Raw genomic sequence first — 11,814 nt, 5'->3', positions numbered from 1 at the left:
AAAAAAAAAAAAGACTCAATTTTCTTCCTAATTAAAAATTATTATAAGGAATTTTAAACATAACTAGAATAGTATAGGAAATCCTCCCATTGTACCCATTTCTCAGTTTCAGCTATTATGAACTAATGGCCAATTTTATTTCATTCTTATTCTTACCTTCTTTCTCCCATCTATATTATTTTGAAGCAAATTCATACAATTCCTCCTTTATATGTAAATATATTAACATATGAGATCAAAAAACATCGTGCCCATAATGATTGATTTAAAGGGTAACGTATCTGAAGTAGATCCACGTGATTTTCATTGTGTAGTTAGTGTTCTGTTATTTGTGTTAGTTTCAATTTTTCTATGTTTAAAAAAAGTTCAGGGCAAAGTCTTTGTAACTCTTCTATTTCAGTTTGAGAGATTTGCAGAATTTTTAGACTACATTGCTTTGCAAAGGCAGCATCAGAGTATAAGAACCAGTTTTACATCTCAGTAGCAGTAGATATAATAATGTAATACATTTTTTTCCTGATTTAGGAGGCAAATAATTATTTTGGTCAGGAGAAAGTGCTGGTGGGGGCAGAAGCATTTTTAAAGCTATACATATTACTAGTTTAAATTATTGTCTCTGGTGGATTTTTCGTATACTGTATGTTAGATTGTGTATTTGTGATTTTAACCATTTTTTGTTGCTCATGCCTTTTCATAAACATTTTTTTGAGAAATGTGATATACAGAGAAGTATATAATATCAATGTATAGTCTAATTTCACTGAAGACAAAACCTTTTGCTCTGTTCTTCCCAGAAGTAACTGCTATCCTGCTTTTTATTTTATTTATTTATTTATTTATTTGCAGTTTTTGGCTGGAGCCAGGTTTGAACCTGCCACCTCTGGTATATGGACCAGTGCCTTACTCCTTTGAGCCCCAGGCACTGCCCTATCCTGCTTTTTATAGATGTCATTTTTTTCTTTTTTAAAGTGATGAATGCATTCCTAAACAGTCTTATTTAGTAGTTTGGTTTTACTTATTTTTGAAATTACATAAAGGGAATCATTATATCAGGACCTTAATTTGTGTGTGAATAAATTGTGATAAAAGGGGGAAACCTAAAAGCTGAAGAAAGAGAATTTTTGCTGGCAGCATCCCTGAGAGTCACAAGTGGGTCCTGGCAAATTAGGAGTCTTAGTGTTCATATGGCTTAGTAGGAGATGGTCTTCAGGAGCAAGGGTAATCAGGGCTCTGAAGAAAGTCTTTCCCTGGATGGAATCATAGGGGTGGGGATAGGAAAAGTGCCATTTAGCTATAGTCATTTAGACTGTGTTTTTTTTTTTTTTTTTGAGACAGTGAGTCTCACTCACCTTGGGGTAGAGTGCTGTGGTATCATAGCTCACAGCAACCTCAAACTCTTGGGCTCAAGTGATTCTCTTGCCTCAGCCTCCCAAGTAGCTGGGACTACAGGCACCTGCCACAATCCCTGACTTTTTTTAGAGACAGGGTTTTGCTCTTGCTCAGACTGGTCTTGACCTTCCAAGTTCAGGCAGTCCAACTGCCTCAGCCTCCCTAAGTGCTAGGATTACAGATGTGAGCCACCATCTCTGGCCATGGACTCATTTTTGAATTGAGCAATTACCTGTGGTCTCTTGATAGATTTACTTTATTCTACTCATGGTAGAACTGATGCTTAGGCCTAACAGCTCCTGATGGTTTATAAGGAATAATTTTAACTAGTTGAGGGTATGTGAGTATAGTAGCATGCAGTCGCATTAAAGCCTGCCTTTGTTTGTTTTTTTTTCCTAAAAGATGGGATCTTGCTATTTCTAGGCTAGATTCAAACTTCTGGGCTCAAGTAATCCTCCCATCTCAGGCTCCTGAAGAGGTGATACTAAAAGCCTCTAGTTTTGAGTAGAATAAGGAAATGACATAATGGTGAGGATGATTGTGAAAAGGTCTCTGTCCGGATTACCTCTGCTAATATGCCTTTAATGGGGCCAGGAGGTTAGAACCTAGTCAGTCTTTGGCTGTGGCTACTAATGGGGTACTGGGCACTGAGGATTTTTTACCTCACAGCTGTTCCTGTTCATTTCTCCTCTTGATCTGTTGTAAGAATATTCTAACTAGTCTCTCTGTTAAGTCCTTGTATCCTCCTTCTCCTCACCAATTCATCTCTGCTGCTACTCAAAGTTATATTATTTCTCTGCTTAAGAACTTGCATTTGGTCTGAAAAGATCTGGGTTTTTTGATGGGTTTGTTATTCTAAGTAATGAGATTATTGAAAGTTTTACTGCTTCAAATGCTAATTTAAATTTTATGTATAGCAGATGAATGCAGACAAAATTGTACCACTCCCCTTTTCATTCTCTAATGAATGGCAGTAGCCTTGCCTTTTTTCTTTTTCTTAAAAATGTCAAACCCATTTCCATGTGTAGGGTCTTCGCTTTTGCTTTCCTTTCTGAAGTTTTCACATAGACAAAAGGTTTTTCAAGTCTTACTTTTCCAGTTAGGATGTCCTCCAACATCTAGTCTGAAGTGTTCTTCCTAATAATCTGTTCCACACCTTGTTTCATTTTATTCACATTCTTTGTCATTATCTGAGTTACCTTGTTCATCAGTTTGTTTGTCTGTCCTGCACCTCCGTGATTGAGACCGTAGCTGTTTTGTTTCCTGCTATTGTGTAACAGTGCCTAGGATGATTCCTAGATACTCTGTAGATGCCTGTTAAATGAGTTAAAAAAGAAAAACCAAATAATACATAATTAGTATATTGAAACAAATATTGAAAGTATTTGATTAACTGTATTTTTAAACCAAACCAAGTAGTTCCTCTTTTTCCCCATTATTTTAAATCATTTATTGTTCAAGTGAATACCCTTAATACAGCTTCGAAGTTGAAATTGTATTAGTTAACATGGACTGACCTCACTAAAAATATCTCTTGTGATGGCATATATTTACAGATGGGACAAATGACCTTTCACCCTAGAGACATTTGAGAATATCTCTGTTCAGCGTTTGTGTATAGAGTATAATTAATCTTGACTTAAGGCCTGGGATAGCTGACTTGTTTATGCTCTATCTCTTAATTAGGGATCTATAAAAATAATGCCATGGATTACTGTTATTCAAGAGAACATAACTGGGACATATCTTAGGGTCGTCATATTTTAAAAAAATGAAAGTTCATATTACCAGGAAAGTATGTTCAGTCAAATGAAACATTATGAAATTATGTTAGATTCTGATTACTTCTGTTCTTTAAATTCTCATTGACTTGATACTTTGAGGTAAGAATCAAATGCCAGATTTTAAAAATGATTTTAGAGCTTCAAGAACAATGTTAAGTACTGAGCTTGAAAATAGAAGGCATGAAAATTCCTACTTTTTAATGCAATATCATTGTAATCTAGTTCTTTGGGTGCTTTTCATTTCCCTCTCCCTACTCTTCACCCTTTCTTTTAGGAGAAGCTTTGTCTTGTGGCGTGAAAGAGAAAGTCTTATATCTTTATCTTTCTCTCATGAGTGGATGTTCTTATTTATTTCCTATAGCTCCTGAATATTGGTGTTCTATTGCTTACTTTGAAATGGATGTTCAGGTAGGAGAGACATTTAAGGTTCCTTCAAGCTGCCCCATTGTTACTGTTGACGGATACGTGGACCCTTCAGGAGGCGATCGCTTTTGTTTGGGTCAACTCTCCAATGTCCACAGGACAGAAGCCATTGAGAGAGCAAGGTATTGATTATATAGTCAGATAGTCATTTTGAAAATTGTCTTTACTAAAGTACATTGTCTTTACTTAAGATTATATTTTATAATGTACATTATATAAGTTTTTAAATATAAATAAAGAAATAAAGGTCATCTTGAAAATTCAGAACTTATAAGCATTCCATTTTAATTATAAATGTTTGTTGTTCAATTTATAAGGATAAAAGATGGCCTTTTAAAAGATAGTGAGGTCCAGAGGTAGTAGGGAACCTGTGGCCTTCCTGCCACACGTGGCCCTGCAGATCCCCAAGTGCAGTCTCCTAAGTGAATCCACACTTCACAGAACAAATCCCTTTATTAAAAGGATCTGTTCTGTAAAATGTGCATTCAGTCAGACGTTTGCACTTAAGGATCCAGAAAGCCACATATGGCCCCAAGGTTCTCCTTCAAAAATTAATTTTTATCTTCTCCAATCATACATTATTTCTATAAATCTACTGAAAGGAAATAATATAAAATGAGAATTTTATTTCTGAAAATGTTATTTATAATGTTGAAAATTGGTAATAAAAGGGAAGTGGTTAATTTTTTTATAAGAAACTTTCATTTTTATGTAGCCATTAAAATATTAATAATTTATAGAAGTGCTTAGGATAAAATATTACAGGAAAACACGATTTTAGCTACTGTATGTGTGATCTCAACTCTTTAAGGACATGTACGTGTAAGACATAATCTTGACTCTATCACTTGCTATGTTGACTTTGGCAAATTACTTATTCCCTAAGCTGGTGGTAGCTAATAGACTTTTCTGTGATGAAATGATTTATATCTGCACCGTTGAGTTCAGTAGTGCCTAGCCACACATAGCTATTGAGTACTTAAAATACAGCTTGTGTGTGTTACTAGTGGCTGTCAGTTTGGACAGTGTAGCTACAAACCGTAGTTTCCTTAGCTAAAGAATGGGACTACTTAATTCTAAGTAATGAGAATAAGTAATGAGTAATAGTACTTAATCTTACTGAGTTATGAGGGTTAAATGAGAATTCAGTTTAAAAATACTTACCAAGATGCAATGTATTTCCTTTTTTCTTCCTAAGGTTGCACATCGGCAAAGGAGTGCAGTTGGAATGTAAAGGTGAAGGTGATGTTTGGGTGAGGTGCCTTAGTGACCACGCGGTCTTTGTACAGAGTTACTACTTAGACAGAGAAGCCGGGCGCGCACCTGGAGATGCTGTCCATAAGATCTACCCAAGTGCATACATAAAGGTGAGTTACAGTTTTTTATGAAGATTCTATATTTGGAAAACTCTATTTGTTGTTTAAAGAATTAAAATGGAAGTGGAAAGAATAGAAAAATACCTTATATATCAAGTAAATTATCAGAAATTGCATTTGAATATAAAACACATTTCCTGGGGATATTTATTGACACGATCAGTTACCTGGTTTTGTGGTTGCCTTCCTACCCTAGTGTTTTATTAGCAAACTTGTTAAATGTTAAAGTAATAAATAAGCTCTTAAAAAAAAAATAAGCTCTTAAAAATTTTGAGTGAAATGCCCAAACTTATAGTCATTTGACATGAAATTTGTAAAAATCAGACTTTGGAATTTCGTATTAGCCAATTTTTAGGATTTTATGAAATGGAATTCTAAAATGAATAGCTTCTCAAATTAAGAACCTGAAAAAACTGAAACATTTTTCACTAATTATTGTATATTCAACTCATTTCAGTTTTATTCTATATACTGTTTTTGAAAGACAAAGATAGTTGTAATTAGCCTCTAAACATATTTTTAATTTCAGGATTTTTAGTCATCCTAAACATCTTCATTGTCAGCTATTGTAGATCAGTGGAATTAACTGTAGCTCATCCTTTATCTAGGAAATTGCCTAAGACACAGATAGTGTCTCAAAAATGGAATTGCTTGATTGCCTTTCAGCAGCAAACATAGTATCTCCTTTTCAGTTGAAGTTTAGTTAAAGGATATGGGGACTTTTTTTTTTTAATTCAAAACTTTCAAAGATATCAGGTATAAAGAAAATAATAGATTCCCATGTGCCCATTATCTGGCTTCAACAATTATCACATTACCAATCTTCTTTTTTTGTGCAGTTTGATTGAGTTTGAACCTGCCACCTCTGGCATATGGTGCCGGTGCCCTACTCCTTTGAGCCACAGAAGCTGCCCACATTACCAGTCTTTAATGTGTTTCTCCTCTTACTTTTATTTTCCTGGAGTAATTCAAAACAAATTCCAAACATATTCACTCAAAAATTACTCCCATGTGAATCTTAAATTCATAAAGACTTCTGAAAAACATAATCACAATGCTGTTTATTACAGCTAACAATTAACAGGAATACCTTGTTACAGTGTTTAAAGATAGACCATCAGTTACAGCTTTGATCTGTTAGAACAATAGAATAGCAAAATATTAAATTACATTTATTGATAGAATATTCATAGTATAGAAAAGTTGACTTATGATCCCATTTTTGTTAAATAATAGATATTTATGCTTGTTAAAAAATAGATATTTGTGTTTGTTTATATATAAGTAATGGTATGTGCAGTGTCTCACCAGGAATTGTCTGTGAGAGGTAGAAATTATTTATATTTTTCGTTTTCCCATAAGGAACTTTTATATTTGGTTACTTGTGTGTTGTTATTTTCTAATGGCATTGAGTTTTCTTACATGTATATGCTTTGTAGTCTGTTTTTTGTTTATTGCCAGGTTTATTTTGAAAGAATTGATTTATTAGTTTTCTCTTCCCTGTCATTGCTTCTCCCTATAGAGCAATTTTGCCCTAGCCTGGCAGGTGGGATTCACATCTCAGAACCAGATGTTATGTATTTAGTTAGGGAGTAGGGGAACTTTGTCTTTTGTGGACAGTGAGTTGACATCTGCAGGTGTGCTTAAAGCCTAATTTACATTGCTTAGATTTCTCTGCCATGAGGAAATAAATATCCGCTCATCCATATGGCAATATCAGTACATCATTTCTTTTTATGGCTGAATAGATACTTTATGTATCACATTTTGCTTATCCGTTTGTCAGTAGATGGACAAGGATTTCCACTTTCGGCTACATTATTTTTTTTGTTGTTGTTATTGTTTATGAGTCCCATGGGCCAGACTGGAACCCACTGCCCATGGTGTGTAGGGCCGGCGTGCTAACCACTGGGTTACGGCAGTCAGCTATTTGGTTACATTATGAATGGTACTGCTGCTGTGAACATTTGTATATAAGTATTTGTGTGTTCACATGGTTTCATTTCTCTTGAGTATATACCCATGAGTACAATTGCTGGATTATAAGGTAGCTTTATGTGTCACATTCTGAGAAACTGAGACTATTCTCCAGAATGGCTGCACCATTTTACATTCCTACTAGCAGGGTGTGAGCGTTCCAATTTCTCTACTTTCTCATTAACATTTGTTACTATCTGTCTCTTTTATTTTAGCTCTCCTAATGGATGTGAAGTATAATAGAATCTTACTTTGGTGATTTTGATATGCAAAATTTTCCTGATGATACTGAGTTGGATGTGTTTTCAGTCACATGTATGCTAGAGGAAGGGGCCAGAGGCAGTGCTTCTAAACCTTCAGTGAGCTAGTGTGAAGGGTATTATGAATCTCCCTTAAATTTATTCCCAGTTGCCTCATGTTGTGATTCCTGGACTGTGATTTTTCTAGGTCATGTTACTTAGCATGTCCTTAATGCAGTCTTATGTTTAGGTGCTCAGAGTACCAACAGCACCATTTCTCTTTCTGGATTACTATTTCCTGGTGTTAATTCAAACTGATAGAGTTTGCAGTTAAGTTTTGTAAAAGAAAAATGCCAAAAATTAACTCCTGGTTATGAAAGACAGTATACTGAAGACGTTGATAGGGACCTTTGTAAGATACTCAACTTTGTTAAGTAATTGGTTTGTAATAACTTTAGAGAATAATCACAGGAAACATGGTTAAACTTAAGCAGAAATTAGCTCAGGTCTCATATTTTTCAGGCAGAATTTGAAATATTCAGGGCAAATTTTTGAATAAATTAAGTCTTTCCATGTGTCAAAACATAGGCAGCAATTGTTTTTAGAAATGTGGTTGGTGGTGCCTGAGCATTTAAAAAGGTCTACATTCCTGGCTTGGTGCCTGTGGCTGAAGCAGCTAAGGCGCCAGACACATACACTTGAGCTGGCGGGTTCGAATCCAGCCCAGGCCCGCCAAACAACAGTGATGGTTGCAACCAAAAAATAGCTGGGCGTTGTGGCGAGCGCCTGTAGTCCCAGCTACTTGGGAGGCAGAAGCAGGAGACTTGCTTGAGCCCAGGAGCTGGAGGTTGCTGTGAGCTGTGATGCCACGGCACTCTACCCAGGGGGACAGCTTGAGACTCTGTCTCCAAAAAAAAAAAGTCAACATTCCTTAAATAATAACAAGTACACACAAAAATACAAAAGAAAAAGAGAATTAGCTTAGCAATGGCACCAGTTCAGAAATTGTTTTTACATCTGAGCCAAAAAGAATATTTAAAGCCTTTAGTTACTTTGAATTGCCCTTATGAACAACTTAGTTATATTCTGAAAGGAAAACATTAGCATGTCCATGATCATCTTAATTTTACCATCCAGTATAACATGAAATCTATTATGGTATCAATTATCAATTGATCAGTTATAGTATGAAGTCAGGAAGTCAGTAGGAAACCTACTAGTTATTCATTTAGTAGGTAGTCAAACTGAATAATTTTAAGTCTTCTAGTTTGAATGCTATGAATTATGTAAATAATCTACTGTGGAAAGAAGGTTTGGTGAGATCCCTAATCATTTTTACTACACCTGTAGATAGAAGTCGTAAAGTTTGATCTTTGTGATTAACTATAATATGTGCCCCTGGTGTTAGTATAGATTTAGGCTAAAACAATTCTAATTGTAATTATTTATGACATATAGAGCTCATGTGTGACAATTATGAGTCATGGTTAGGGTAGGGATTTGTTAATGTTGAGAGCATATTTCAACCTTGGAGATTCATAAGTAAGTTTTATTCCCTACTCCCAGGTTAATAAGATTACACATGTACCATACTTGGTTAGTGATGGTTTTTAAGAAAAGTGGTTGTAGAGACCTAAATGTAAAATTCTATTGTAGAAGATAACATAATAGAAAACGTAGATGATGTTGATGATGACTTTCTAGATAACAATGTCAAAGGCATGATGTGTGAAAGAAATGGTAGACTAGACTTCATTAAAATTAAAAACTCCTGCCAAAATCAGCAAAAAAAAAAAAAAAAAACTTCAGATTTGGCTCGGCGCCTATAGCTCAACCGGCTAAGGCGCCAGCCACGTACACCTAAGGTGGCGGGTTCGAATCCCCAGCCCGGACCTGCCAAACAACAATGATGGCTGCAACCAAAAAATAGCCGGGTGTTGTGGTGGGTGCCTGTGATCCCAGCTACTTGGGAGGCAGAGGCAGGAGACTCGCTTAAGCCCAGGAGTTGGAGGTTGCTGTGAGCTGTAATGCCACGGCACTCTACCCAGGGGGACAGCTTGAGGCTCTGTCTCAAAAAAAAAAAAAAAAAATTAAAAACTTCTCCTCTATGAAGGATAATGTCAGGAGAATGAGAAGACAAGCCATGGACTGGGAGAAAATATTTGCAAAAGACACAGCTAACAAAAATATACAAAGAACTCTTGAAACTCAACAAATTAAAAAATGGGCAAAAACCATGAAGAAGCACCTCACTGAGGAAGGCATACAGATGGCAAGAAAGCATGTGAAAAGTTATTTAACATCATAATGTCATTAGGGAAGTATAAATTAAAACCACAGTTGAGATGCCACTACACACCTGTAGAATGATCACCATCCAAAACATGGACAAATGCTGACAAGGTTGTGGAGCAGCACAACTCTCCTTCCTTGTTGGTGGAAATGTGACTGGTACAAACATTTTGGGTAGACGTTTGGCAGTTTCTCATAAAAATAAATATACTGTTATGTGATCCAGCAATCATATTCCTTGGCATTGATGCAAATAAATTGAAAACTTTTATCCACATAAAAACTGTACACAGATGTTTATAGCAGCTTTATTTGTAGTTGCCAAAACTTGAAAGCAGCTAAGATGTTCAGTAGGTGTAATGGATAAACTGTGAGACATTAGACAATGGAATTTCATTTAGTGCCAAAAAGAAATGAGCTCTCAGACCACAAAAAGATGTGGAGGAAACCTAACATAGGTGTAAGAAACCAATCCGAAAAGACTGGTACTACCATATAGTATGATTCCGGCCGTATGGCATTCTTGAAAAGACAGAACTTTGGAGAAAGTAAGAAGATGAGTGGTTGCCAGGGTTTAGTGGGGAAGGAAGGGCTGAATGTGTAAGGCACAGGATTTTTAGGATAGTGAAACTATTCTTCTGGTGTACTCCAGTGTTGGATACATGCAAAGAATGTACAACCCCAGAGTGAACCCTAGTATTAGAGCTGTGGACTTTGGGTGATAGTAAATTGTCAACAAAGAGTCATTCATCATTTGTAACAGATGTACCACTGTGGTGGGAATGTCCATTTTGGGGAGGTGTTGTATGTATGGGGACAAGGACTTTGTATTTTCTGCTCAATTTTACTGTGAACCTAAAACTAAAAAGTAAAATAAAAATGTTGGTTATAGAGTGATTTTCCTTTTAAAATGTTTGCATCCCTGCTTTGTGTTGTGCGAGGTAATATCTTCCGAAGACCACAGCCCAGAGGAAAAATTGAGCATCTAATGGACTATTGGGAAATTTGAGAAAAGTGGTTTTTATTTTGGTTTTCTGGGAGCAACTGTCTTATGTATATAGATACTTTTATTAATGTTGATTTCTTTTTTTTTTTTTTTTTTTTTGTAGTTTTTTTTGGCTGGGGCTGGGCTGGGTTTGAACCCACTACCTCCAGTATATGGGACTGGCATCCTGCTCCTTTGAGCCACAGGCACCGCCCCATGCTTTCTTTACTAAAGCCATTTAGGATTAATAATGTGGCCAAGTAAGATACACACACATATTTGACAAATACCTATTTCTTCAAGGAATAGGGTAGTAATTAAGTTTTAGCCTTCATTGGTACTAATTGGGAAAGCCTTTGAGAAGATAGGCACTGAGCAGAGAAGCAAGTAAGAAGGAGTGTGATTTGCTATTTGGAAGGAGCTTATTCTATGTTTTTTTTTTTTATGCTTTGTGTAAATACCATTGTTAAAGACAATTGGAAGTTTTTCAAGCATTTGCAAATTATGGTTTAAGTAGTAAATTGAGCATTCCTTGATTTATTTACAAAGATAATTAGGTGTGCTCATATTGGGTTGTGTACATGCCAGAAGATTTTTATTTTATTTTATTTTTTTCAGAGACAGAGCCTTACTTTGTTGCCCTCGGTAGAGTACTGTGACATCACAGGTGACAGCAACCTCCAGCTGTTGGGCTTAGGCGATTCTCTTGCCTCAGCCTCCTGAGTAGCTGGGACTACAGGCGCCCACCACAATGTCCGGCTTTTTTTGTTGTTGCAGTTGGGCCAGGGCCGGGTTCATACCTGCCACCCTCAGTATATGGGGCTTGCCCTACTCACTGAGCCACAGGCATGGCCCATGCCAGAGACTTTTAAAACACTTAGGTTTACTTTTTGGATGGGAAATAGCCACGTAGTTCAGTTAACATTGTGCAGCATTGTTTCAACCTGTCCTTGTCCTTTCCCACAGTTTCTACAGATAACTATGCCTTTTGTGTGGTCTTCAGTGCTTTATAAAAATGCAAATATAAGCAAATGGATTCTTTAGGAAGATTTTTTTACTTAGAGAAAAGTTATATATGGCTTGGCACCTATAGCTCAGTGAGGAGGGTGCCAACCACATACACTGAGGGTGGTGGGTTCGAGCCTGGCTTGGACATGCTAAATAACAGTGACAACTGCAACCAGAAATAGCTGGGCATTGTGGCAGGTGCCTTTAGTTCCAGTTGCTTGGGAGGCTGAGGCAAGAGAATAGCTTAAGCCCAAGAGTTTGAGGTTGCTTTGAGCTGTGACACCATGGCACTCTACCAAGGGTGACATAGTAACACTTTTGTCTCAAAAAAAAAAAAAAAA

At 36.3% G+C, this 11,814-nt stretch overlaps 1 protein-coding gene across 3 annotated transcripts in view; it reads left to right on the top strand.

Annotated features, from left to right (window-relative positions):
* The window catches only part of SMAD4 (SMAD family member 4), a 100,228-nt gene that overhangs the window by 83,300 nt on the left and 5,114 nt on the right, over positions 1–11,814 (top strand). For all 3 annotated transcript variants that reach the window (XR_002772039.1, XM_023510179.1, XM_003784700.3), the window contains exons 9-10: positions 3,535–3,718; positions 4,795–4,963. Coding sequence is in view for 2 of the 3 variants with exons in the window: in XM_023510179.1 (XP_023365947.1) it covers positions 3,535–3,718; positions 4,795–4,963 (353 nt within the window). In the remaining variant the exon portion in view is untranslated. The remainder of the gene's footprint in view (positions 1–3,534; positions 3,719–4,794; positions 4,964–11,814) is intronic.

The sequence above is a fragment of the Otolemur garnettii genome, unplaced genomic scaffold, assembly GCF_000181295.1.
Source record: "Otolemur garnettii isolate 467f Iridium unplaced genomic scaffold, OtoGar3 scaffold00012, whole genome shotgun sequence".
In the NCBI taxonomy this organism is placed as follows: Eukaryota; Metazoa; Chordata; class Mammalia; order Primates; family Galagidae; genus Otolemur; species Otolemur garnettii.
Note: the sequence above shows the minus strand (reverse complement) of the source record. Positions and strands in the feature narration are given on the sequence as shown.